The sequence below is a fragment of the Salmo salar genome, chromosome ssa07, assembly GCF_905237065.1.
Source record: "Salmo salar chromosome ssa07, Ssal_v3.1, whole genome shotgun sequence".
Classification (NCBI taxonomy): domain Eukaryota; kingdom Metazoa; phylum Chordata; class Actinopteri; order Salmoniformes; family Salmonidae; genus Salmo; species Salmo salar.
Window position 1 is genome coordinate 42,294,242 of NC_059448.1, and position 24,365 is coordinate 42,318,606.

At 45.3% G+C, this 24,365-nt stretch overlaps 1 protein-coding gene across 2 annotated transcripts in view; it reads right to left on the reverse strand.

The window, feature by feature from the left end:
• The window catches only part of LOC106609304 (cadherin-like and PC-esterase domain-containing protein 1), an 80,097-nt gene that overhangs the window by 4,389 nt on the left and 51,343 nt on the right, over positions 1-24,365 (reverse strand). For both annotated transcript variants that reach the window (XM_045722004.1, XM_014207972.2), the window contains exons 15-17: positions 4,232-4,349; positions 3,530-3,666; positions 160-380 (exon numbers count right to left, since the gene is read on the reverse strand). In XM_045722004.1, coding sequence (XP_045577960.1) covers positions 160-380; positions 3,530-3,666; positions 4,232-4,349 — 476 coding nt within the window. The remainder of the gene's footprint in view (positions 1-159; positions 381-3,529; positions 3,667-4,231; positions 4,350-24,365) is intronic.

Below are 24,365 nucleotides of genomic sequence, written 5' to 3' on the forward strand. Positions count from 1 at the left end.
GCTAAGAGCCAAAATGGCTTCTACATACATATGGTTTCTTGATGCCAATCTAACAGCTGATGAGTAGACTTCAGTGATTACAGGACATACTGTAGTGCAGCAGGGGCGCTAACGCCCACTCTCACCCATCCACCCACCCAGACTCCCCCTCTCCTTCACCTCAGTATGAGCTGCTCCAGGGCCCTCTGGAAGGTGGGTCTGTGGCTCTGCTCCAGCCAGAACTGGGGGTAGTAGGAGTAGGAGACGTGTGTGTGTCCCTGATTGACCTTGCGATAGATCAGGCTGTCGTGTGCCTTGCCCCAGTCCTCCAGACTAGAATTGACCCGCTCCATCAGGAAGTACATCATCCCCCGGTTAGTGGAGTCACCTATGAACATTACCTGAGTGACAAGAATAATGATTTTGATGTGACAGGATCGAGAACACCTGGGTTGTATTCATTAGGGCACACCGTAGAAAAACGTACCAAAGTGTTTTGGAGCATAAAACGAAAATGAACTTTTCTTATTGGACAAGTTAATTTAGTCCCTCCCTGTTTCAGCCCATTTCTTTGGTTTGCTGCCTAATGAATATGGCCCAGTATTCATTGAATTTGCACTTCAAAATGATTTGACAGTAGTTGACTGGCATGTACTTAAATATATAACTGCTGACCTTTATGGCTGACTGCAGCATTGCCAAAATGTGAACACATGAAAGGCAAATCCCACTAGGCACACTGGTTGAATCAACGCTGTTTCCACGTAATTTCAATGAAATTACGTTCAACCAGTGGAAGAGACGTTGAATTGACGTCTGTGCCCAGTGGGATGCTTCTATTACGACCAATCCACATAACACAATATGACATATCAAAAGTGATATGACAGTGCCCAAGTCAGTTTCCAGCTAAGCCAATCAGTGTGTGAAAGAGCCTTTTCAAACACAGAACAGAGCCAAAACAGATGGACTGTAGTTTAGGTGGCAAACATCTCATCTTTGTCAAAAGCTTCTGATTGTCCAAATCTGTTGATGAGAAATGGGGAAGTCCAGAGAAAGGTAACAAACACGACATCTGGAGCAAACTGACGTAACTCGTAACTCATGCATCAAATCACTATTGATACAGATCCATATTAAAGTCTCCTGCCAGAAACAGTCAAGAGTTGAAACGTGAAAAGCCAAAGGGGTAGACTGGGCAGGGTGTGTGAGGACAGGAAGTTGAGAGGCTTTATTAAAATTTGCTGCAATGTGAGATAAAGTGGCTAAAGCCCCACACTGACCTCTGACCTGGAAGTAACTGGCAACTCTTTCACAAACCACTACCCACATTCACCAGAGACAGCTTTCATTAAACCACTATCCACATTCCCTAGAGAGATTTGACTAAGCCTATAGAAAGCCCTAGGACTGTAATACCTACTATGGCTCTAAGGCAGTGGTATTCAAAGCTGGGGTCGCAAAAATGTTTTTTTGTTTTTTTTAGGAACAATAATTAAGAGTAAAGATTGTTGTATGGGGCAATACACAAACATTTTTGAGAATGATCATTTGAAAGATGCAATTTTATTGAGTAAATGTATTTATTGGTTTCTTTTCATTTTGATCAAATATGAAAATGCAATGAATCAAAGGTTATTTTGTTGATGTAAAAATCTAAATTGACCAATTTGAAGGTTGTGTCATTAGATTTGGGGTGGGAGCGCAATAAATTCTTGGGAAAAAAATGGGGTCCCCAGAAATTCTCCCAGACAAAATGGGGTCCCCGCTAAAAAACTTTAAATAACACTCCTCTAAGGTATTATGCCTTATATATTATGCCTTATATATTTCCTGGGTTGGTTTAACGGCTTTACATCCCTGAGGCCCGCTCCGTACTGTGACACCAGTGCAGCAAACTACATGCCCTCCCATTAGCATTACTGGAGGATTTAAACTACAGGCTAAGACTTTAGTTCATACAGTATACTGCTTCTGTCCCTCCACCACTCATCCTGTCCTCAGCTCTGCCAACCCCTGCTGGGTTTACAGACCTATTCATACAGCGTCATATAAACCCCACTCTCTCACCTCAGAGGCATCATACCATAGCCTACCTCATCTATCCTCACCACCTGGCTTCAATGAGACGGAGAGAGGTAGAGAGAGAAAAAGAAAAACAGAGATGTTTGAGGGATGGTTCAGCCCTCAAATTAACTCACAAGGGAAATGTGCTAGACACTGCCTTGTCTTGTTATCCTTACATGATCATCTCTGGTCCATCTTTAGACCAGATGCATGCTGGTTAGCGCAGTCCTAACACACACATCTGCCGACACCTTTCTCACGCTCAGTGCTGACCAAGCACACTCTAAAGTACAGCTGGCTTCCATATCATTCCGTTATCCCCTGTGCAATATCTCTCACACACATAGACATAGTGTGTGTGTGTGTGTGTGTGTGTGTGTGTGTGTGTGTGTGTGTGTGTGTGTGTGTGTGTGTGTGTGTGTGTGCACGTGCGCAAGTTTTATGCATGTGGAAAATATTAGCACTCTCACTGAATCTGTCGGCGCTGCTGTCTGTCTGGATCCATGTGTTGTCTTTTATGACTCAGCTGGAAGGCCTTGTTAGCGCCTAGTTAGCACCCAGTTAGCGCCCGCTGCTAACCTGCCCCAACTACCTACCGCTTTTGGGGAACAAACTCATTTCTAATCTGTACTGTTAGTAGATTGTGGGACAGTAACCTGAGAAGAGAGCTAGCTAGGAACATGAGAGCAGTGCCTGAACTCAGGTCATGGACTATGGACATAGACTGCTTGTCAAACATCTCATTCCAAAATCATGGGCTTTAATATGGAGTTGGTTTCCCCTTTGCTGCTATAACAGCCTCTTCTGGGAAGGCTTTCCACTAAATGCTGGAACATTGCTGCGGGGACTTGCCTCCATTCAGCCACAAGAACATTAGTGTGGTTGAGGAATGATGTTGGGCGATTAGGCCTGGCTTGAAGTCGGCGTTCAAATTCATTCCAAAGGTGTTCGATGGGGTTCAGGTCAGGGCTCTGTGCAGGCCAGTCAAGTTCTTTGACACTGATCTGGACAAACCATTCTGTATGGACCTAGTTTTGTGCACGGGGGCATTGTCATGCTGAAACAGGAAAGGGCCTTCTCCAAACTGTTGCCACAAAGTTGGAATCACAGACTCATCTAGACTGTCATTGTATACTGTAGCGAGAACAGAGAACAAGTTTCCACTGCTCCAGAGTCGAATGGCGGCGAGCTTTACACCACTCCAGCCGACGCTTGGTATTGTGCATGGTGATCTTAGGCTAGTGTGCGGCTACTCGGCCATGGAGTGGTGTACTTTTGGCCATGTAGTGTATGTGATTGTGTCTCAGGGTAAACAAGGTATGACATGATTGTTATTTTCTCATAAAATCTATTTCTGAGCTTAGTTGTGGTCAATTTGCAGTTAAACAATTATTATAATTATGTTCCGGCCCCACGACCATCCACTTCGACAAAAATCGCCCCACTGATGAATTTAGTTGCCTACCCCTGCCTTAGGGCTTACCTTCCTGTACATCATGCAGTCCTGCAGCTGGGGGTGGTCCAGCAAGGGGTGGTAACAGCCCTCGGGTTGCCAGGCAACCTCTCTCCAGTCACAGGTCCGGTTGTCGGCACAGCTGAGGCAAGGAACCACCCAACGACCTGGGGAGAGAAAAAGAGAGGGAGGGAAAGAAATGGAGAGAGAAGAAGGACAGGCAATCAGACAACCAGAAGTGAATGAAGTGGTTAATTGTTCCTGCTCCAAAAAACATGTCTATATTCATTAATAATTAATAAACTATTTCCATGAAGAAAATCTAGACAGACTTTTCACCAGCAAAGCTTCACACTGTGAGAGTTATAATTCTACACACACACGTCACATTGCTCTCCCTGCTGACATTTATTCTCTGCCCTGCAGGGTAGGATATTGGATTTTAATAGCTGAGTTTAACCTCTGACCTTTTGCACTTCAATCAAAGGGCAGAGTGTGTTGGCCGGCTTAAATAAGCCTTGTACAGATACACACACAGCAAGGTTTTATATGGACATCTGGGCACGTATGCATAACATTTCAGAGCAATGAGAATTATTTCTAAGTAGAACATTTCTGAGGATCCTGTAGTGAAATAATTTTTCTGACAGTAATTCATAAAGCCTCTCAGCTATGTATGGAACGTAATCTATAAAAACAATGTGAAGTGATATCTTTTGGGGGGGGACAGACCTGGTACATCCCCAGAGGTGCAGGGCCGAGTTGGGGCCAGGGGCTCGCCTGGAGAGAGTGGCCCAGGGAGTGGCTCCAAACCACAGGGCTGATCTGGTTGCACCACCAGGCCACAGTCCTGCGTAGACACAGGGAGAGAGAGATAGATGAGATTATGAGGAATGGTCCATTGTACTGGGAGGCTGAGGGAACTCCATCATGTTGAGTTGATGTTGTAATCTAGTAACCATTCAGTGCTATTGTTGTAGTTTCCATTCAGTGCTATTGTTCTAGTATCCATTCAGTGGTATTGTTCTAGTATCCATTCAGTGCTATTGTTCTAGTATCCATTCAGTGGTATTGTTCTAGTATCCATTCAGTGCTATTGTTTTAGTATCCATTCAGTGCTATTGTTCTAGTATCCATTCAGTGCTATTGTTGTAGTTTCCATTCAGTGCTATTGTTCTAGTATCCATTCAGTGGTATTGTTCTAGTATCCATGTTGTCACGATGAAACACAGTAATGCAAATGGCAGGTTGGGGTAGATTTATGACCATATGAATTCAACAATTCAACTCATCTGACCATTTATACAACCATATAGACGATGGAAATCTCCTTTGTCAAAGGCATTCATAGCTGTAGTTGTGTACTGATAGGAATGATAATGTTTTCCCCTCTCTGTTTTAGTTATGGGAGGCAGTTACTGTAAAACCAGTCTCCGACCAATGAGTCATCCCTGTCTCAATTTTTATTTTATTTAACCCTTAATTCACCGGGTAATGGTAATGACCTTTCTGCCATTACCTCACTCACTGTGTTTCCATCTCTCTTTTGGGCCCTCTCTTTTCTCACACTCTTTCACTTCTTTACTCAACTCATTTCTCGCCATTACTCCCTTCTTTCTCTCTTCCCTTCGGTATTAGAGAGCTTGGCGGTGGGCGCTGTCCCTCTCCTTGAGGTTGGTGGTGGTGGGGGGTCAAATGGTTGGAGGTGAGGGGTCAGAGGTCAAACAAACCTAACCAGATGAATGACAGCGGCCGGGAAGCTACGTATCGCAGGGGCCCCGTGGGAGCCGCCCGACCGTCTGGCCCTAAGTACAGAGACACCGCCAGGCACCTCCTCTTATATCGGGCTTGCGGCGCGACTGAACCTCACACACACAAACCTAGATGCTCCCCCCCCACACACACACTTACACAAACATACACTTTCCCTTTCAAAAGGGACATGAAGAAACTGAACCTCACACACACAGCCACCCAACCTCCCTCTGAGGGTCTTCAGTTCACACGTCCACACCACATTCCCCACGGCTCCGGCGCAGCTCTCAACAAAGTGCCACAAGACAACTTAACAGGGATTTTCTTGTTCGTACCTGTGCACAGTGTACACGCCACAAACACAGAGGCCCTGGGGTCTGAGGGAGCCGCCTGGGGCCACGGCCCAACCGCCGTTATGGAGGAAACGCACCGCGGCCACCTTTCATCCTTCCCTCCATCCCTCTTCTTAAAACGGACCGGAGAGTCTCGCTGCCACGTAAAAAAGATCTGTATATACAGTACATATATTTTCTCTGCCCTTTCTCAATCTTTTCCCTCTCTTTCTCTCAACCCCCCCTCTTTATTTTACAGTGGCAGGTACACATATAGACCAGCATTTTATCTGATGTCAAGATCTCTTTCCTCCTCCTTAAAATTAATTCTCCAACAGGGAGCTTTAATAACACCAGCCCTCAGTGAAAACCCCTGATTCATGGACCATCAATTCTCAGCCAGGCTCTCCGATAGGACTCTCCTAACGTCACATTCGGTTAATAAAGTGCTGAAAACCAAGAGATGGTTTGTGGCCACCGAGGGATTAGAGAGCAGTACTTCAGAGGAGAATGTAGTGTGTGTGTGTGGGGGGGGGGTGACTTGGTTATAAGGTTCTGAGTCCAACACTACAGTAATCTGCATTGATCAAAGAGCTATGCTAACCAACCTCGATACAAGGGAGTGCTAATCCCCGACACACACACACACACACACACACACACACACACACACACACACACACACACACACACACACACACACACACACACACACACACACACACAGCTAATCCGACCGTGCTCTCCATTAGATCATAGCTGCTTGTCTCTGTGCCAAGTGGCCTTGTTAAGACACCACTACCTGCCTTTGTTGGAGCAGACAAAGGCTGGTCAATCTACCGACTCCAATCCTCCAGGACCAAAAGGACCCTACTCATTAGAGAAGCCAGCTTAGTAGGAAGACAAGTAGGGGTTGAGATCGGAACAAAAAGTTAATTGGGGGAAAAAGGAATAACACAAAATAATAAATATTTGGGGATATAATAAATATTTGGGAAATTCTATGTCTCAAAAGGGTATCAAGCTTTTCCTGTCAATGCGTCAACAGTAGGGCGGGAAAGCCAGCTGAATCTGGCAAGCAGAGAGGGAGCTCGGATAATGGAGCTCGGCTTGAGAAGTAGTAGCGCAAGGGAAACACACCCAGGTACAAACACACACTCCGAAAATCACTCCTCTGAAGATAGGCTCGGTGTAATCCTGAATAAAACAATACAACTGTATAAAACAATAAAGCTAGGGGGAATCTCTTTCACCTCAGTCTTCATGCCGGGTCTCCCAGTGGTTGTTGGCTGCTGTTGAGACGACAGGCCAATCCCTAGAAAGACTGCTGAAATACACTGTACGTTCTGACAACAAGGCAACAGAGCTCTAGAGTTCCTTCAGGGCAGTTATACTGTAAAGCGCTGGATTCCTCTCCTCGGAGAGTCAATTTTATGGTTATAGGAGAGCCTCTGACTCCCAAAGAACACAGTGGAAATAAAATACTGACCCAGTAAAAAGTCGTCGAAATACAATAGAAATACCAGCCTTGAGCAAAATAACTCTTAGGCTTTACCGGTTTGATTGATCAGTAAAGATCTTCAGAGTAAATGCAGTATATATAATAACGAGAGGGACATTCCGAGGTAACAATTTATAATCCGTTTTTAGGTCATTGACACAACCTGTTGTGACAGCTTGAACAGCCACCTTAAAAGCTGGAGTCCTTAATGATGAAACTGCCACATCCGTTTGTGATACTACAACAACAAACGAAGTTACTGCAAACAACCACCACTGTTTTTTCCCCTCTGGCGTCATCGCACACACGATAGAAGAGCACAATACGTACTGCCATTGTTTTGTACCATGCTACGCGACGCTCCTCAGTACGGCAACAAAAACAGTGACAACGGGTGTGGGGCGGCCAGTGACCCTGTTTCCCCCTAATGGGTGGTGAGGCGGCCTGTGACCCTATTTCCCCCTAATGCAGATTCCATCTGAGGCCCTTTATACTCATACCCTTACACGGGTTGAAAATGGCAGATTCGGGCACTGATAAACGCCTAAATTGGAGCATTGTGGCAGTATAGTAACATGCTGTACAGGATGTCAGACCTCAGGCTCTGCGCTTCACAGCGCTGTGTGGGTTTTGACTGACAGCCATTCTGAACTTGAGCACCTAGTGCGACAAGAAGTTTCCCCCATCCCTCCTGCTAATTGGGCAACTTTTACCAAAATGTTGTCGTCTGAGTGAGGGAAATGCTGTGAATTAAGAGGACTCACTGTATTTTGAAAGACGTCGAGGATGATAATAAATACCGATTTAATGTCATACAAGCAAGACAAACACCTGTGAGTCCAAATGTGCACTTCACATTTCCATATCATAAAACTAGTGGTCATGAACATGTCAATGTTTATGACCACTACAAGATGACCTGACGTCATACCCTGGGTTGTTCCGAACAGAATGCACGCATGACAAAATTACGATCTGTTTCTCTGAATTGCTCTGTGAAAGCCTAATTCATTTATAATTTAGCTAGTCATATTAGCAACAGAACAAGTTTTCAAATGATAGCCACCTGACCCAGTTTGAGATTAAAAACGGGACCGTTTTTAGATTGCGTAAACAACAACAGTAATTGTGTGATGGAGGGGATGCAGGGCAGTGTTCCAAACAAAACAACTACAAGTGTTCTTGCTCTAGTTGCTCAAAGGCACGGCTAGGAGAGATCAAAAAAACACCTTATAGTTGAAGACTCTTCTTTGAGATTGAAATTGAAATGACTTAGGAACTGTGCACACTTTGGAGAGGTGTGTGTCCACTTGGAGACACCAGTTAGTCCCCTCACTCAAACCCTTGTCATTTTTTGTTGTTGTCTTATGTTGCACCTACCCCACGTTAATGAATGTATTCAGATTTCGTTAATCAACAAATGTGGCCAAAGTACAGTAAATGTAAAATACACATAAAATCAACAGTGTAATGTTTGGATTCAGTCTTGGTGAACTGTTGTGTCCTCAATTTTGGTCTAATCATTTTCCCATAACCTCAAAACGGATCCCTTTCAATTGCTACCATGGTTATGCATATGCTTTTCATATTTCTCCTGTAAGAAACATTTCAATGTAGCCCTATCCATATAGGTCAATCCCCACGAGTGTAAAGGGTTAAAGAGCATTTCATATAGTCGGTCATCAATAGGATTTGATCAGATGCTATTAGGTTGTAATCCTATCTGTCACGCTTGGGGCTAAACCCCCAATATTCCATAGGTCTTTCTGGGCTCCCCACCATATTCCAACAACAGAAGGAAAACACTAAACGGTCAGGTACACTTAGACAAGTATTCTCTGGCAGACTAGTTGTTTTCTTGCCCTAAAAACTGCACAACATCCATTTTTGTCAAATCGTGTGTATTGTATTGGCTTTTGTTATTCGTTTCTTGTGAGAGAGGGGAAAAGAACGAAAGGGTAGAGTGTTTTCTGGCTAGAGTACTGTTTTCAATTCTACCCTAGCTGAAGTATATGCGCCATGTATTTCATAAATGTTGACATGTTAACAAGACTGCTGCCTGAGTTCTGAGGAAATGTTATTTTAGTTCTTGTGGGAAAATTACATTTTACTCTCCGGTGTGGGAATGAATGGGAGGAGGGAGTTAGGGAGGACGAGTGAAAGAGTGGAATATTCAACACATTAGAGAATGACACACACACACACACACACACACACACACACACACACACACACACACACACACACACACACACACACACACACACACACACACACACACACACACACACACACACACACACACACACACACATCCCTGTATTGCTTACTACTTCCCTAAGCACGCATCCGATCAAACCAGCCTCTCTGATGCACCGTAGCCCTCACAAACCATTGGCTGTCCAATCAAAATGAATCACAGGTCACTATGTAACTGTTGAACGCGGACATGGTCTTGAAGACATAAACAACCCTTGTTAGAGTGACATTGATTAGACCATAGGGATAGACCATAAACCATGGAATGGATTCCCCTTCAGTCATTACATCACCAAGTCATTATTGCAGACAGATACAGTGACCAAGAACCATGCCACAGAATGTGGGAGGATGCAGGTTCCACTAGGTTCCCTCCAGGGCCCTGGGTGTTCACGTCCACCACCCTCTGAGCTTCCCAGATGTCTTCTGATCGCACTCCCAGTGGTCCAAGCGAAAGAGAGGAATACTACCGCCAGTCACGCACGGAGGAGGACTATTAAAGAATTATGGGATGAATATAAACAAGTTTGTCATATCATGTGATTGTAATGACAGGGAAAATTGCTGTGGGACATGGTAGAGAAAAAGCTGGACTTCTGAGAAGTTTGTTGTGTGTACACCAGTCTCCAGACACTCTAAACATCAAAGTAGAGCTTATAAAAATGTCGAGCAATATCCCAAAGGAGATACGGGATATTGCACAAATAGGGCTATAGGATTAGCAGATCATCACACGCACACACACACACACACACACACACACACACACACACACACACACACACACACACACACACACACACACACACACACACACACACACACATACACACACAGCAGTATAACCGTCTTTCAGAATGCATATGGTCAGCCATCAGATAAGAGTTCCTTATTACACACAGAGGAAATGAGAAGAGTTCTGAACTGACAGCTCTAACGCTCAGACCTCTACCCCAGAACCACAGAGGAGCCGCCGCAACATGATACACACACATACACACAGACACATTTATTACCGCACACACATCCTTATCAATCAGTGACCCTCTAACCCACATATATACGCACACACACACACACACACACACACACACACACACACACACACACACACACACACACACACACACACACACACACACACACACACACACACACACACACACACACACACACACACACACACACACGTCTCCTGCTCTCCTCAAGGGGCAGAGTGTGTGTGGTAATAAATGTGTGTGTGTGTGTGTGTATCATGTTGCGGCGGCTCCTCTGGGTCTTCCTGGTTAATTAAAGGTTCAATAAAAAAATACCAGAGAGTAATACCTGTACAATGCATCACACTGGAATGTATGAACAAACGTATACAACAAAATCATGATAAAAGACATGAAGACCTTTTGGCAGGAAGTCCCATGATGGCACTATGAAGTACATGAGACAGAGTGCCAAGTCAAAAGGGGAAAGAAACCCAGCCAGATCCCAGTGGAAACAATGGTCAGCCAATCTGGAATGTGTCTGCCACACAGCGATATCCACACTGCCAAATGTTCAATCACTTGCAGCTCACAAGGACTTTTCCCAGCCTCTCAGCGCAGCCAGTGTAAGATATGTATGCAGATTCCTAGAAGTACAATCACAATTGCGCCAGAATGTTGCGGATTTTAATTCATGAAATTTCAAGGGGGATTTCAATTCCATGCATATGGGAAAACAATGACTTCTTCAACTAGGTTCTTTATCTATATCCATTCCCAACTCTCAGCCTGAAAGCGCTTTGTTCATGGAGGAACTTTGAACCATCAGAGCCACCATATGGCCATTAGGAGACTTTACTGCCAATCACATAAACAAATACATTTAATGACTGTGTGGTCATTTAAAGTACGTTTTAACCATACAGTCCTTCCTCCACATCCACAACAACAACCATGATGTAACCTGGCAACAGAGTGACCTCTGGAAACCGCAGGCTGAGATGACCAGTCCCTATGACCGTGTAAAGATCAACAGAGCATGAGTAGCTAAAGCTAACATGAGCGTTAGCCGCAAGCACTAGCCCGTACTAAGTGAAATGGAGCCATGAGAGCGCTATAGATCCACTGCAGTGAGGACCAGAACTGGAGAACCTGGGAAACCTATAACAAGAGTCCAGGCCAGGACTGAGTCATCCCAACACAACCCCAGAGGTTCAACAAGGGTTTGTTTGTGTCAGGTATTAAACTTAATCTGATATTGTACTGTTTTTTTTGGGACTCAGATCTGGCCAATGGAAGGTTAGGCAGTCCAGTTCTTATGGGCAGTCCATTGCAAGCTTTGTTGTTGTTAGGAGTGTGCAGAGGAAGACACAGAGAGACAAAGACAGGAACAGAGAGACATAGAAATCGAGATGGAGAGACAGGAACAAAGGCACAGGAACAAAGACGGAGAGAAAGAGGACTAAAGTGAGAGAGAAGTCTCGGTAAGCCCAGAGTCTTAGTGAGCCAGTCAGTCAGTAGTAGACAGCCCAAACTCAGGGAACGACGTCGTCATGGCAGGAGAGCCAAATGAACAGTGACTGGTGGAATATTCGGTGGATAATGGTACAGTTATTGCAACATGCACCCATAATTGGGCTGCCGCGACCACAAACGAGAGACGCAGGGCCAGGAATCACTTAAATGAAACCCCTGATTGGGAGCGAGCGTAGAGCTGGATTTACTAGATCATACACCCCCTTTTCTCTTTAACAGAGCCCGCTACGCATGCCAGAAGCCGGATAAAGTCCCAACCGCATCTGTAAAGGTTTAACAGCAGTAGGATTCTATGTTTTTACCAATCCAAATCAATGTTTACAGATCTGCACGTAACAGAGTTGGGAGTGTATATGGGAAATATTTCCCATAAGGTGGAGTTACTACACTGATTGAGTGATGATTAAAGGTGGAAACAGAGACTTGTGGAGAATTGGAGGGAATATGCAGTGCTGTTATTCATATTTGGGTGATCCTCGGTGTGATTGCCAGGGCTATGCCTGCTGCTGAACAGTATTCCACAGTCCACACCGCCACATTGGACATGCTTGGCGTTACCATAGCAATGTGTAAAAGCAAAAGAGCAATGTTTACGCTTTGGTGAGAGGGAGGAAGGAGAAGAACAGTGGGTTCTGGCAGCGGAATGCCCACACATCCACCCTCTGATCAGAACAACAGTACACAGCTCATTACCAGTTTACAATACCACCCAGAAACAATGCCTAATGAGGAAACAGATGCATACAGGAACATATGCAGAGGTGGGGTGGCAAGTAGCCTAGTGGTTAGAGCGTTGGACTAGTAACCCGAGCTGATAAGGTAAAAATCTGTCGTTCTGCCCCTGAACAAAGCAGTTAACCCACTGTTCCTAGGCCGTCATTGAAAATAAGAATTTGTTCTTAACGGACTTGCCTAGTTAAATAAAGGTAAAAAAAAATATGCAGAGGTGTGTGTGCTCAGTGCGAATGAGAGAGAGGCAGACAGAATCCGAGAGAAACAAGGGGGAGTCAGATGGAGAGAAAGGTGGTTAAAAGAAAAAGAGTGAGATGGATGCTGAACAAGAGGCTAAGGGAAGAGGCTATGTGAGAGTCTGTGAGTGTTATGTCAGCTAATGTACAAGTGACCTCTAGTACTACTGTATAATCAAACTGCAAGGTCAAACAAAACACATAGCACAGCTGAAAAACCAGTCCTGTGATAGCCTACTCTCTCTCTCTCTGTGTATGTCCACATTTGTGTGCGAACATACATGCATGTTTATATGCTTGCTAATGTGCCTTAAAACTCAAGTGTGTTTTCCTATGTGATAATGTACCTTAAACTGTACAAGTCACTCTCCCTGCCAACACAATCCACACTCACACATCTTAACATGATGGTTTCCCTCCACTATGAGCTGGCCTCGCTTCTCCTCAGACGTTATTCCCATTTCCCTGAGCCAGGAACGCTGCCGGGGACACCACCGGGAATAACAGCGATCCAGGAGTGACGCCATTAAGCCTAACTGCTCCTTCATGACCGGAGATCTGTCATGTCCTCATGAGAACCATCCTCATTTAACTGTGTAACAGCAAGGAGGCCCATGCATTGATCCAGAGGGGAAACAGGGGAAAGTGAAATAGTGAGAGAGTGATGGAGCGAGAGAAAGAGCGTGAGAGGAACAGAGGGGTGAGAGAAGAGGGAAGACAGAGGGTTGTGTTCGTTCCTGGAGGATGACGTTAGGAAAGTTCCAGTTTCGGGAATCCTGTGGTTGCCAGGTAAGCGATATTCCCAAGTTAGGATATTCCCTCATAGACAGGTGCTGGGAGAGTTGGAGGAGCGGGTAATTAAGTCAGGACAGTGTAAATGTGGGCGTTGCCAAGTTTACATAAGTCTTGCTCTCTGGACCTCCATGTGCCCATAGTCACGAGGAAACACACCATTACCAGAAGCCTGTGTTTCAGACATAAGGAAGTGAATGGCTGCAAACTTTCTACTTTTAAACTCGGACAAAACAGAGATGCTTGTTCTAGGTACCAAGAAACAAAGAGATCTTCTGTTGAATCTGACAATTAATCTTGATGGTTGTACAGTCATCTCAACGAAAACTGTGAAGGACCTCGGCGTTACTCTGGACCCTGATCTCTCTTTTGAAGAACATATCAAGACTGTTTCAAGGACAGCTTTTTTCCATCTACGTAACATTGCAAAAATCAGAAACTTTCTGTCCAAAAATGGTGCAGAAAAATGTATCCATGCTTTTGTTACTTCTAGGTTGGACTACTGCAATGCTCTACTTTCCGGCTACCCGGATAAAGCACTAAATAAACTTCAGTTAGTGCTAAATACGGCTGCTAGAATCCTGACTAGAACCAAAAAAAAATTGCATATTACTCCAGTGCTAGCCTCCCTACACTGGCTTCCTGTTAAGGCAAGGGCTGATTTCAATGTTTTACTGCTAACCTACAAAGCATTACATGGGCTTGCTCCTACCTATCTTTCCGATTTGGTCCTGCCGTACATATCTACACGTACGCTACGGTCACAAGACGCAGGCCTCCTAATTGTCCCTAGAATTTCTAAGCAAACAGCTGGAGGCAGGGCTTTCTCCTGTAGAGCTCCATTTTTATGGAATGGTCTGCCTATCCATGTGAAAGACGCAGACTCGGTCTCGACCTTTAAGTCTTTACTGAAGACTCATCTCTTCAGTAGGTCCTATGATTGAGTGTAGTCTGGCCCAGGAGTGTGAAGGTGAACGGAAAGGCTCTGGAGCAATGAACCGCCCTTGCTGTCTCTGCCTGGCCGGTTCCCCTCTCTCCACTGGCATTCTCTGCCTCTATCCCCATTACAGGGGCTGAGTCACTGGCTTACTGGTGCTCTTCCATGCCATCCCTAGGAGGGGTGCGTCACTTGAGTGGGTTGAGTCACTGACATGGTCTTCCTGTCTGGGTTAGTGCCCCCCCTTGAGTTGTGCTGTGGCGGAGATCTTTGTGGGCTATACTCGGACTTGTCTCAGGATGGTAAGTTGGTGGTTGAAGGTATCGCTCTAGTGGTGTGGGGGCTGTGCTTTGGCAAAGTGGGTGGGGTTATATCCTGCCTGTTTGGCCCTGTCCATGGGTATCATCGGATGGAGCCACAGTGTCTCCTGACCCCTCTTGTCTCAGCCTCCAGTATTTATGCTGCAGTAGTTTATGTGTCGGGGGGCTAGGGTCAGTCTGTTATATCTGGAGTATTTCTCCTGTCTTATCCAGTGTCCTGTGTGAATTTAAGTATGCTCTCTCTAATTCTCTCTTTCTCTATTTCTTTCTTTCTCTCGGGGTGACCTGAGCCCTAGGACCATGCCTCAGGACTACCTGGCATGATGACTCCTTGTGTGTGTGTATGTGTGTGTTCGCCTCATGCGTGCATTCGTGAGGTAGTAGGTACAGTACCAGTCAAAGATTTGGCCACACCTACTCATTACAGGGTTTTTCTTTATTTGTCTATTTTCTACATTGTAGAATAATAGTGAAGTCATCAAAACGATGAAATAACACATATTGAATCATGTAGTAACCAAAAAAAGTCAACTATATTTTATATTTCAGATTCTTCAAAGTATTCACCCGTATTCACCCTTTGCCTTGATGACAGCTTGGCATTCTCTCAACTAGCTTCATGAGGTAGTCACCTGGAATGCATTTCAATTAACAGGTGTGCCTTGTTAAAAGTTATTTTGTGGAATTTCTTTCCTTCTTATTGTGTTTGAGCCAATCAGTTGTGTTGTGACAAGGTGGGGATGTATACAGAAGATAGCCCGATTTGGTAAAAGACCAAGTCCATATTATGGAAAGAACAGCTCAAATAAGCAAAGAGAAACAAAAGTCCATTATTACTTTAAGACATGAAGTTCAGTCAATCCGGAAAATTTCAAGAACTTTGAACGTTTCTTCAAGTGCAGTCGCAAAAACCATCAAGCGCTATGATGAAACTGGTTCTCATGAGGACCGCCACAGGAAAGGAAGACCCAGAGTTACCTCTGCTGCAGAGGATAAATTCATTAGAGTTACCAGCCTCAGAAATTGCAGCCCAAATAAATGCTTCAGAGTTCAAGTAACAGACACATCTCAACATCAACTTTTCAGAGGAGACCGCGTGAATCAGGCCTTCATGGTCGAATTTCTGCAAAGAAACCACTACTAAAGGACACAAATAAGAAAAGGGGACTTGCCTGGCCCAAGAGACACGAGCAATGGACATTAGACCGGTGGAAATCTGTCCTTTGGTCTGATGAGTCCACATTTGAGATTTTTGGTTCCAACCGCTGTGTCTTTGTGAGATGCAGAGTACGTGAACGGATGATCACTGCATGCGTGGTTCCCACGTGAAGCATGGAGGAGGAGGTGTGATGGTGCTTTGCTGGTGACATTGTCTGTGATTTATTTAGAATTCAAGGCATATTTAACCAGCATGGCTACCACAGCATTCTGCAGTGATACGCCATAACATCTGGTTTGCGCTTAGTGCGACTATCATTTGTTTTTCAACAGGACAATGACCCAACACACATCCATGCTGTATAAGGGCTATTTGACCAAGAAGGAGAGTGATGGAGTGCTACATCAGATGACCTGGCCTCCACAATCACCCGACAGTTTGGGATGAGTTGGACCGCAGAGTGAAGAAAAAGCAGCTCAGCATATGTGGGAACTCCTTAGAGACTGTTGGAAAAGCATGCCAGGTGAAGCTGGTTGAGAGAATGCCAAGAGTGTGCAAAGCTGTCATCAAGGAAAAGGGTACAACGTAGAAAATATTAAAAATAAAGAAAAACCCTTAAATGAGTAGGTGTGTCCAAACTTTTGACTGGTACTGTACCTCTAGTTGCTTCAATCTCTCTCTTTCTATCACCCCCTCTGTGCAGACTGTTAGGTTAGAGCAGCTGTAGGGAATTATGAGGGGATGACCGCGGGTGTTAACCCCTCGCCCTGAATCACAGACCCCTAAATCATCCCACCCAGACTGGCCCTGTCAACGGCAAGGAAACACAGCCCTGACACGCACACACGCACTCACGCACGCACACAGTGAGAGAGAGGGAGAAGATAGAAAGACAAGTGGTAGAGACAGAGAGGAGAGGAGCGTTTCAACATACACAGGGTAACAGGGGTCGTGGGGGGGGGGTCTTCTAACCCGACAAAGTTATTTCCCCCCTAAAAGATAAAAGCACCAAACCATTTAATGAATGTTTCTTAGAATGTCTATCACCCCTCATCGTCTCTGACTGATCAAACCAGATCAAACGCAGCAGCAGCGATTATTTTTATTGGACTGAGGGGGACCAACAGGAGTTTTAATGAGAAGACCTGTCTCCCCCTCTTCACTCCGTCTCCCCCCTCCCCCCCTCCGCTCCAGTATGATAACACGGGAGCGGAGGGAGGGAGCATGAAGTCAGCCATTGTCTGAGTGAAGTGGCACACTCCTGGGCTGAGCGAGGAAGGAGAGGGGTGGAGGGGGGGGGGTTAACAGAGCCAGCTTCTGTGGATCAGCTCTGGGACTGGGCCTCGGTGGAATTCACAGCTGCAGCACATCAAAGAGCCAGACTCCCACCAAGCCCCCCCCCCCTTGACAACAACACCAGGAAATAAATGCTTAGTTTCCCTCTACGAGACGGGATAAGGATAGGTGTGGAGACCAGGGTTGGGAAACTGGGACAGAGCTGCGATCTTGCCTGTGTTGATGGAATGGGAAGTGGAGGAGATGTAGACGGTAATGGAATAAACTGAACATGTGTCCAGCCATAACAGTGGACATATAAAGATATAAAACTATGTGTGGAAGGGCAGTCCTCCTTCTGTAGTAACAGAAAGTGCTCCTGGTTGGACTTTCTCACGGGTGAGTGTACCAGTCCTCATAAGTGAGCCATGGCTGGGCATAGCACACCAGCTTTGTGAAGTCAATACAGACGGAGGATGGGATACGAGACAAGGAAGCTACTCTAGACTATTGAGATCCACCCTCAGTCAGTTTCCCATTCCCACCTGTGGCTATCAACATAGCTAGATAACCAAGCAGCATCAGACAGCCAGACAGCCTGCTGATATGAACACTGAAGCCCTGAGCCTTCACATGATAGCACTTCAAAAGCCCCACACGCCGCATCAATGGAGGCCTGTTCTAGGGCCCAATTCTCCTGCCCCCCATGTAGGATGAGTGGACAATATCTCCCTCATTCGCTCTCTCTCTGACACACGGAGGAAGAGAGTGAACGACTAGAATTTGAGCGGAAGAGGGGAGCAGATGAGATAGTAGTTGTTAGCAGAGCGTGGTTGTCAGTGACATGGAAAGGGAAAGGGGGATAACCTAGTCAGTTGTACAACTGAATGCATTCAACTGAAATGTGTCTTCCGCATTTAACCCAACCCCTCTGAATCAGAGAGGTGCGGGGGGCTGCCTTAATCGACATCCACGTCTTCGGCGCCCGGGGAACAGTGGGTTAACTGCCTTGCTCGTGGGCAGAACGACGGATTTTTACCTTGTCAGCTCGGGGACAGGGCAGGTTGCAGAGCAGAGAGACCTGTGTCGGAGGTCAACGAAAACGCCATCACCTCAGAGAAAGTGTGAAATATAAAAAGGCACATCAAAACAGCACACGACAAGACAAAGTACAACATTGCACAAAGCAGAGAACCATATATTCGACTTTCAGTGTTCCACACACGTTGACAACCCCTCAGTTGAAACACTATTTTGCACAGCGTATGTGCTGTGCAACTCTGAGTAGAGCATTAGAGGGTTACATCAGCTTAAGAGAATGAGCAACCACATCTGAAATATCCCTCAGTAAGAACATAATGCTATGGATTTCCTGTCCTATGGGTGGAACACATAAATGTGGGGACTTGTGGTACGGAGAGGGAGTTTATACTGGGTTTGCCCTGGGGTCACACTGCTTACGACTACACCAGACGCTCTCACCAATTAGCCCTCGTTAGCACTCATTATTCCCAAAACACGACATAAGGCTTCGTCCAATGCAATTTAAATCAAGGTTTTGTACGTTTCACACTAAATACATTCCATCACCGTCCTCATGATATCCCCTCTTCAAATCATCTATTTTACAAGAGCAAAATCAGCAGCCAAAACCCTCCTCAATATGGTGGACATATTGCAGAACCCCGAAGGCCCTTTTCTCACTGCTGTGCCTCAGCTGGTCTAATTGACAGGTGATGCATTCAGGTCACTTTGATATGGAAAGTCCCTAACCTGTGTTTAAAGAGAAATAAAGAGAGGGGCTGGATGGTGATATAAGAGAGAGTGAGGCCAGGGGGGACTGAGAGAGAATGAAGGAAATGGGAATGTGCTCTGGCATCAAAATAATTCCTCTCCTCTGCCACTTTGTCACTCTCCTCTCTGATCCCTTAACGGTTTCCACAGCATGGATCACATGGGGGGTGGTGGTGGTGTGAAACTGTTTGCCTGATTTGTGAATGTATGTCTGAGCATGAATGTGTGTGTGTCTGTGTGTGTGTGCATCTGAGCGTGTGTGTGGTGAAGCACAGAGCTGTGAGAGCACGCTCGTGGTTTGTAGAGACTCCAGTCTCTGGGTGTTTCTCACACTGACTTCAGAACAGAAGGAAAGCATTAAGCCTCTAGCGTTGTTATACCCCAGACCACCCGGACTGGCCCAAGTCTTCCTATCTATACTCTGCCACAATCTCTCAGTGTGTGTGTGTGTGTGTGTGTGTGTGTGTGTGTGTGTGTGTGTGTGTGTGTGTGTGTGTGTGTGTGTGTGTGTGTGTGTGTGTGTGTGTGTGTGTGTGTGTGTGTGTGTGTGTGTGTGTGAGTGTGTGAGTGAGTGAGTGAGTGAGTGAGTGAGTGAGTGAGTGAGTGAGTGAGTGAGTGAGTGAGTGAGTGAGTGAGTGAATGTGTGAGTGAGTGAGTGAGTGAGTGTAGGTGACAATTAGATTCTTTCACTTCTAAAATGGCAAATAAATGAATTCTCGCTAAGCCAAGCAGATCAGGATCAGGAAGAGCAAGGAAAAGTTGTGTTTCAGATCAAACTTTGAAAAACAATTTGCTGTGCTAGACAGGCCCTGCAATTTGGTTATGTCTGCGTGTCACATTCATGCACCAAGAATGCCCATCAAAAGCTGTGGAAATATAATTATTTCAGACTGTACATCAAGGGGGGGATGGTATTGCTTGCCAAAGTCCCTCTGGCATAGCATGAGCTTGTTGTGGCCTTTTGGTACTGGGAGCCAAGAGCAGAAGTAAGTCGAGTTGTGAGTGAGTGAGTGAGTGAGTGAGTGAGTGAGTGAGTGAGTGAGTGAGTGAGTGAGTGAGTGAGTGAGTGAGTGAGTGAGTGAGTGAGTGAATGTGTGAGTGAGTGAGTGTAGGTGACAATTAGATTCTTTCACTTCTAAAATGGCAAATAAATGAATTCTCGCTAAGCCAAGCAGATCAGGATCAGGAAGAGCAAGGAAAAGTTGTGTTTCAGATCAAACTTTGAAAAACAATTTGCTGTGCTAGACAGGCCCTGCAGCTGGGTGTAGGAGTATGATGGGTTGGGGTCACAGGGTTGGATGTGGGTCAGCAGCATTCCATTCGTCCATACAACCGGTCCCAAGTCAGCCTCTAGCACGTCTGATAGTAACCCTTCCTGACTGGTGGCTGATGGATGAGATAGAGGAATAGGATGGTGGTTGGGATTCCCTTTAGGCTCTGAGTCAAAACAGATTACATTCATTACAATGATGACGATTAATTAATACAACCTCTACAGGATCGGTGGGTCCCCCACGGGACGGTTGAGCTAACGTAGGCTAATATGATTAGCATGAGGTTGTAAGTAACAAGAACATTTCCCAGGACATAGACATATCTGATCCAGTTGTCATCCATCACCATGGTTGTTGACCTTCAGAAATCAGGCAATGGGTACAAAAATAGCTATTTATTTACTTACCACTATTAGGACAATAATTAATATGTTTAAAACAACTGGAACAGTGGCAAACAACCCTGGTAAATGAAGTGTATCTTGTCCCCATGCACAGTGAGGAAAACTTGGTTGCTCGCATCTTGGGGTCACCAAGTATCCAAATCCACAATTAGACGGGAGTTTGCTAAACGGCATTGGCACTTGGATTGGAACCGGGTGCAATGGTCAGATGAGAGGAAAATAAGGGTCTTTGCCCACAGAAACCAATGGCGATGCATATGCAGAAAATAACCTCATACCTACTGTAAAATATGGTGGTGGATCTTTGATGTTATGGGGATATTTTGCTTCCACTGATACCTTTCTTTTTTAGAAGAAAAAAAGATGACTAAAATAATATAAATCCCCAATATTTTTGAACATTCAATATAGCTCAGTATTTGTATTATTATTTTATACATAGTCTTTTTTTCTAATTTGTATCAATGGTGCCAGTAATTTCAGGGGTGACTGTAATATCCACATTAGATATAATAATAATAATAATCATTGTAATTAATGTAACCTTTTTTGACTTTTCCTAAAGGGAATCACAACCACCATCCTATTAGTCCATTTGATCCACCAGGAGTGGTTACTCTCAGACATGCTAGAGGCCGAGTTTGGACTGGGTGTATGGGCGAATGGAATGTTCTTCACACACACACACACACACACACACACACACACACACACACACACACACACACACACACACACACACACACACACACACACACACACACACACACACACACACACACACACACACACACACACACACACACACACAAATCTGTGACCCCAACCCATCATACGCCAACACCCAGCAGTATCACCTTGCACTGAGATGAAAGGAAGACGAAGGGTGTGTGTCTATTCCTCCATGACGACCTTGTTCCCAAGACGAGTAAAACACCTGTAACCCCCCACCCACCCACCGAAGGGGTCACCCGCTGTGTGGGAGAGTGCAAATGTGTTTAAGTGAGTGTACCAGCTGTGGTGGGGTATGGTCAATGAGTTAGAATGAGGTACAGTGGACAATGTAGGGAGGTTCAGACTGTGTTTTCCCAGACCCAGACACCTTGTAGTGACCCTGAGGAGGCATAGGGAGGACAATCATAGCAACACTCCCAACACCAAGGACACAAAGCTAGCATACCAGCCACACACACAATTGCAAAGGGACAAATTATATCCTATATAAAATGTACAGTGATAGAATTCAGAACATGGGCCGTTCTTACAGTATTATCAGTATTCTCCCTGTACACCAAGTCAGAACCGTACGATAAATAAAGGGGGCATATAAGCAAACAATGAAAGCTCTTACAATATTAAATTATGACATTTTTCTAAAACAGGCTATAGACTAAATGTGCACCAGCAAGTCAGGCTAAGTTATGAAGGGAAAAGGGAGCAAATTATTAGTTAGGCACATGGGCTACTAACAGCTTACTACACAACGTACACTTACTAAAAGTCTCTTTTTCAGGACCCTGTCTTTCAAAGATAATTCATAAAAATCCAAATAACTTCACAGATCTTCATTGTAAAGGGTTTAAACACTGTTTCACATGCTTGTTCAATGAACCATAAACAATTAATGAACATGCACCTGGGGAAAGGTCATTAAGACACTAACAGCTTACAGACGGTAGACAATTAAGGTCACAGTTATGAAAACTTAAGACACTAAAGAGGCCTTCTACTGACTTTGAAAAACGCCAAAAGAAAGAAGCCCAGGGTCCCTGCTCATCTGTGTGAACGTGCCTTAGGCATGCTGCAAGGAGGCATGAGGACTGCAGATGTGGCCAGGGCAATAAATTGCAATGTCCGTACTGTGAGACGCCTAAGACAGCGCTACAGGGAGACAGGACGGACAGCCGATCGTCCTCGCAGTGGCAGACCACGTGTAACATCACCTGCACAGGATTGGTACATCTGAACATCACACCTGGGGGACAGGTACAGGATGGCAACAAAAACTGCCCGAGTTACACCAGGAACGCACAATCCCTCCATCAGTGCTCAGACTGTCCACAATAGGCTGATAGAGGCTGGACTGAGGGCTTGTAGGCCTGTTGTAAGGCAGGTCCTCACCAGACATCACCGGCAACAACATCACCTATGGGCACAAACCCACCGTTGCTGGACCAGACAGGACTGGCAAAAAGTGCTCTTCACTGACGAGTCGCGGTTTTGTGCCCATTTGTCGGAGTCGCGTTTATCGTCGAAGGAATGAGCATTACACCGAGGCCTGTACTCTGGAGCGGGATCGATTGGAGGTGGAGGGTCCGTCATGGTCTGGGGCTGTGTGTCACAGCATCATCCGACTGAGCTTATTGTCATTGCAGGCAATCTCAATGCAGTGCGTTACAGGGAAGACATCCTCCTCCCTCATGTGGTACCCTTCCTGCAGGCTCATCCTGACATGACCCTCCAGCATGACAATGCCACCAGCTATACTGCTGGTTCTGTGTTTGATTTCCTGCAAGACAGGAATGCCAGTGTTCTGCCATGGCCAGCGAAGAGCCCGGATCTCAATCCCATTGAGCACGTCTGGGACCTGTTGGATTGGAGGGTGAGGGCTAGGGCCATTCCCCCCCCCAGAAATGTCCGGGAACTTGCAGGTGCCTTGGTGGAAGAGTGGGGTAACATCTCACAGCAAGAACTGGCAAATCTGGTGCAGTCCATGAGGAGGAGATGCACTGCAGTACTTAACGCAGCTGGTGGCCACACCCGATACTGACTGTTACTTCTGATTTTGACCCCCCCCCCCTTTGTTCAGGGACACATTATTCAATTTCTGTTAGTCACATGTCTGTGGAACTTGTTCAGTTTATGTCTCAGTTGTTGAATCTTGTTATGTTCATACAAATATTTACACATCTTAAGTTTGCTGAAAATAAATGCAGTTGACAGTGAGAGGACATTTCTTTTTTTTGCTGAGTTTATAATCCAGTGTGATAGCAAATAGCACCAGGAAATCATTGGTGGCTGTGCTGTGTGAACAATTTGTCAAGGATTCAGTCTGTTTTTCCTCTTTTCTCTCGTTCGCTTCTGACCAAAAACAGGACCACATGTTCTATGGTAGAGGATGGTTTATGCCTGCTGGGATGTGAGGACCGCTTGGTGACCACAATAACTATTTGGGAGACAGTCAGCTCTTCCCAATGGACCATAATAACCACAGCCCTCACACTACCAGCAGGGGAGAACCATCACGGGCTGTTATGAGCTGTGTGTGTGTGTGTGTGTATTTATATAGTATGTGTGTGTCCATATGAGGCTCAGAAGTGGTTGCCAGTGTGTGTAAGTATGTAGTGGAGTAAATTGAGCCAAAGGGGTAAGTTGAGCCACCCTGGTTTCTAGGAAACCATACACAAAATGTATAATTTGACCAAATATTTAGGAAGAGGTCATCATTTCATGGAGTCTGAAGGAAAAAACACACATGGAAAAAGAGGTAAGCAAGTTAGGTCCAAAAAAACAGATTTCCACCAAGTCAAATTAATTTACTGTGTTAGAAGTTCCATGACGCTTGTATTTAAACCAAAGTAGA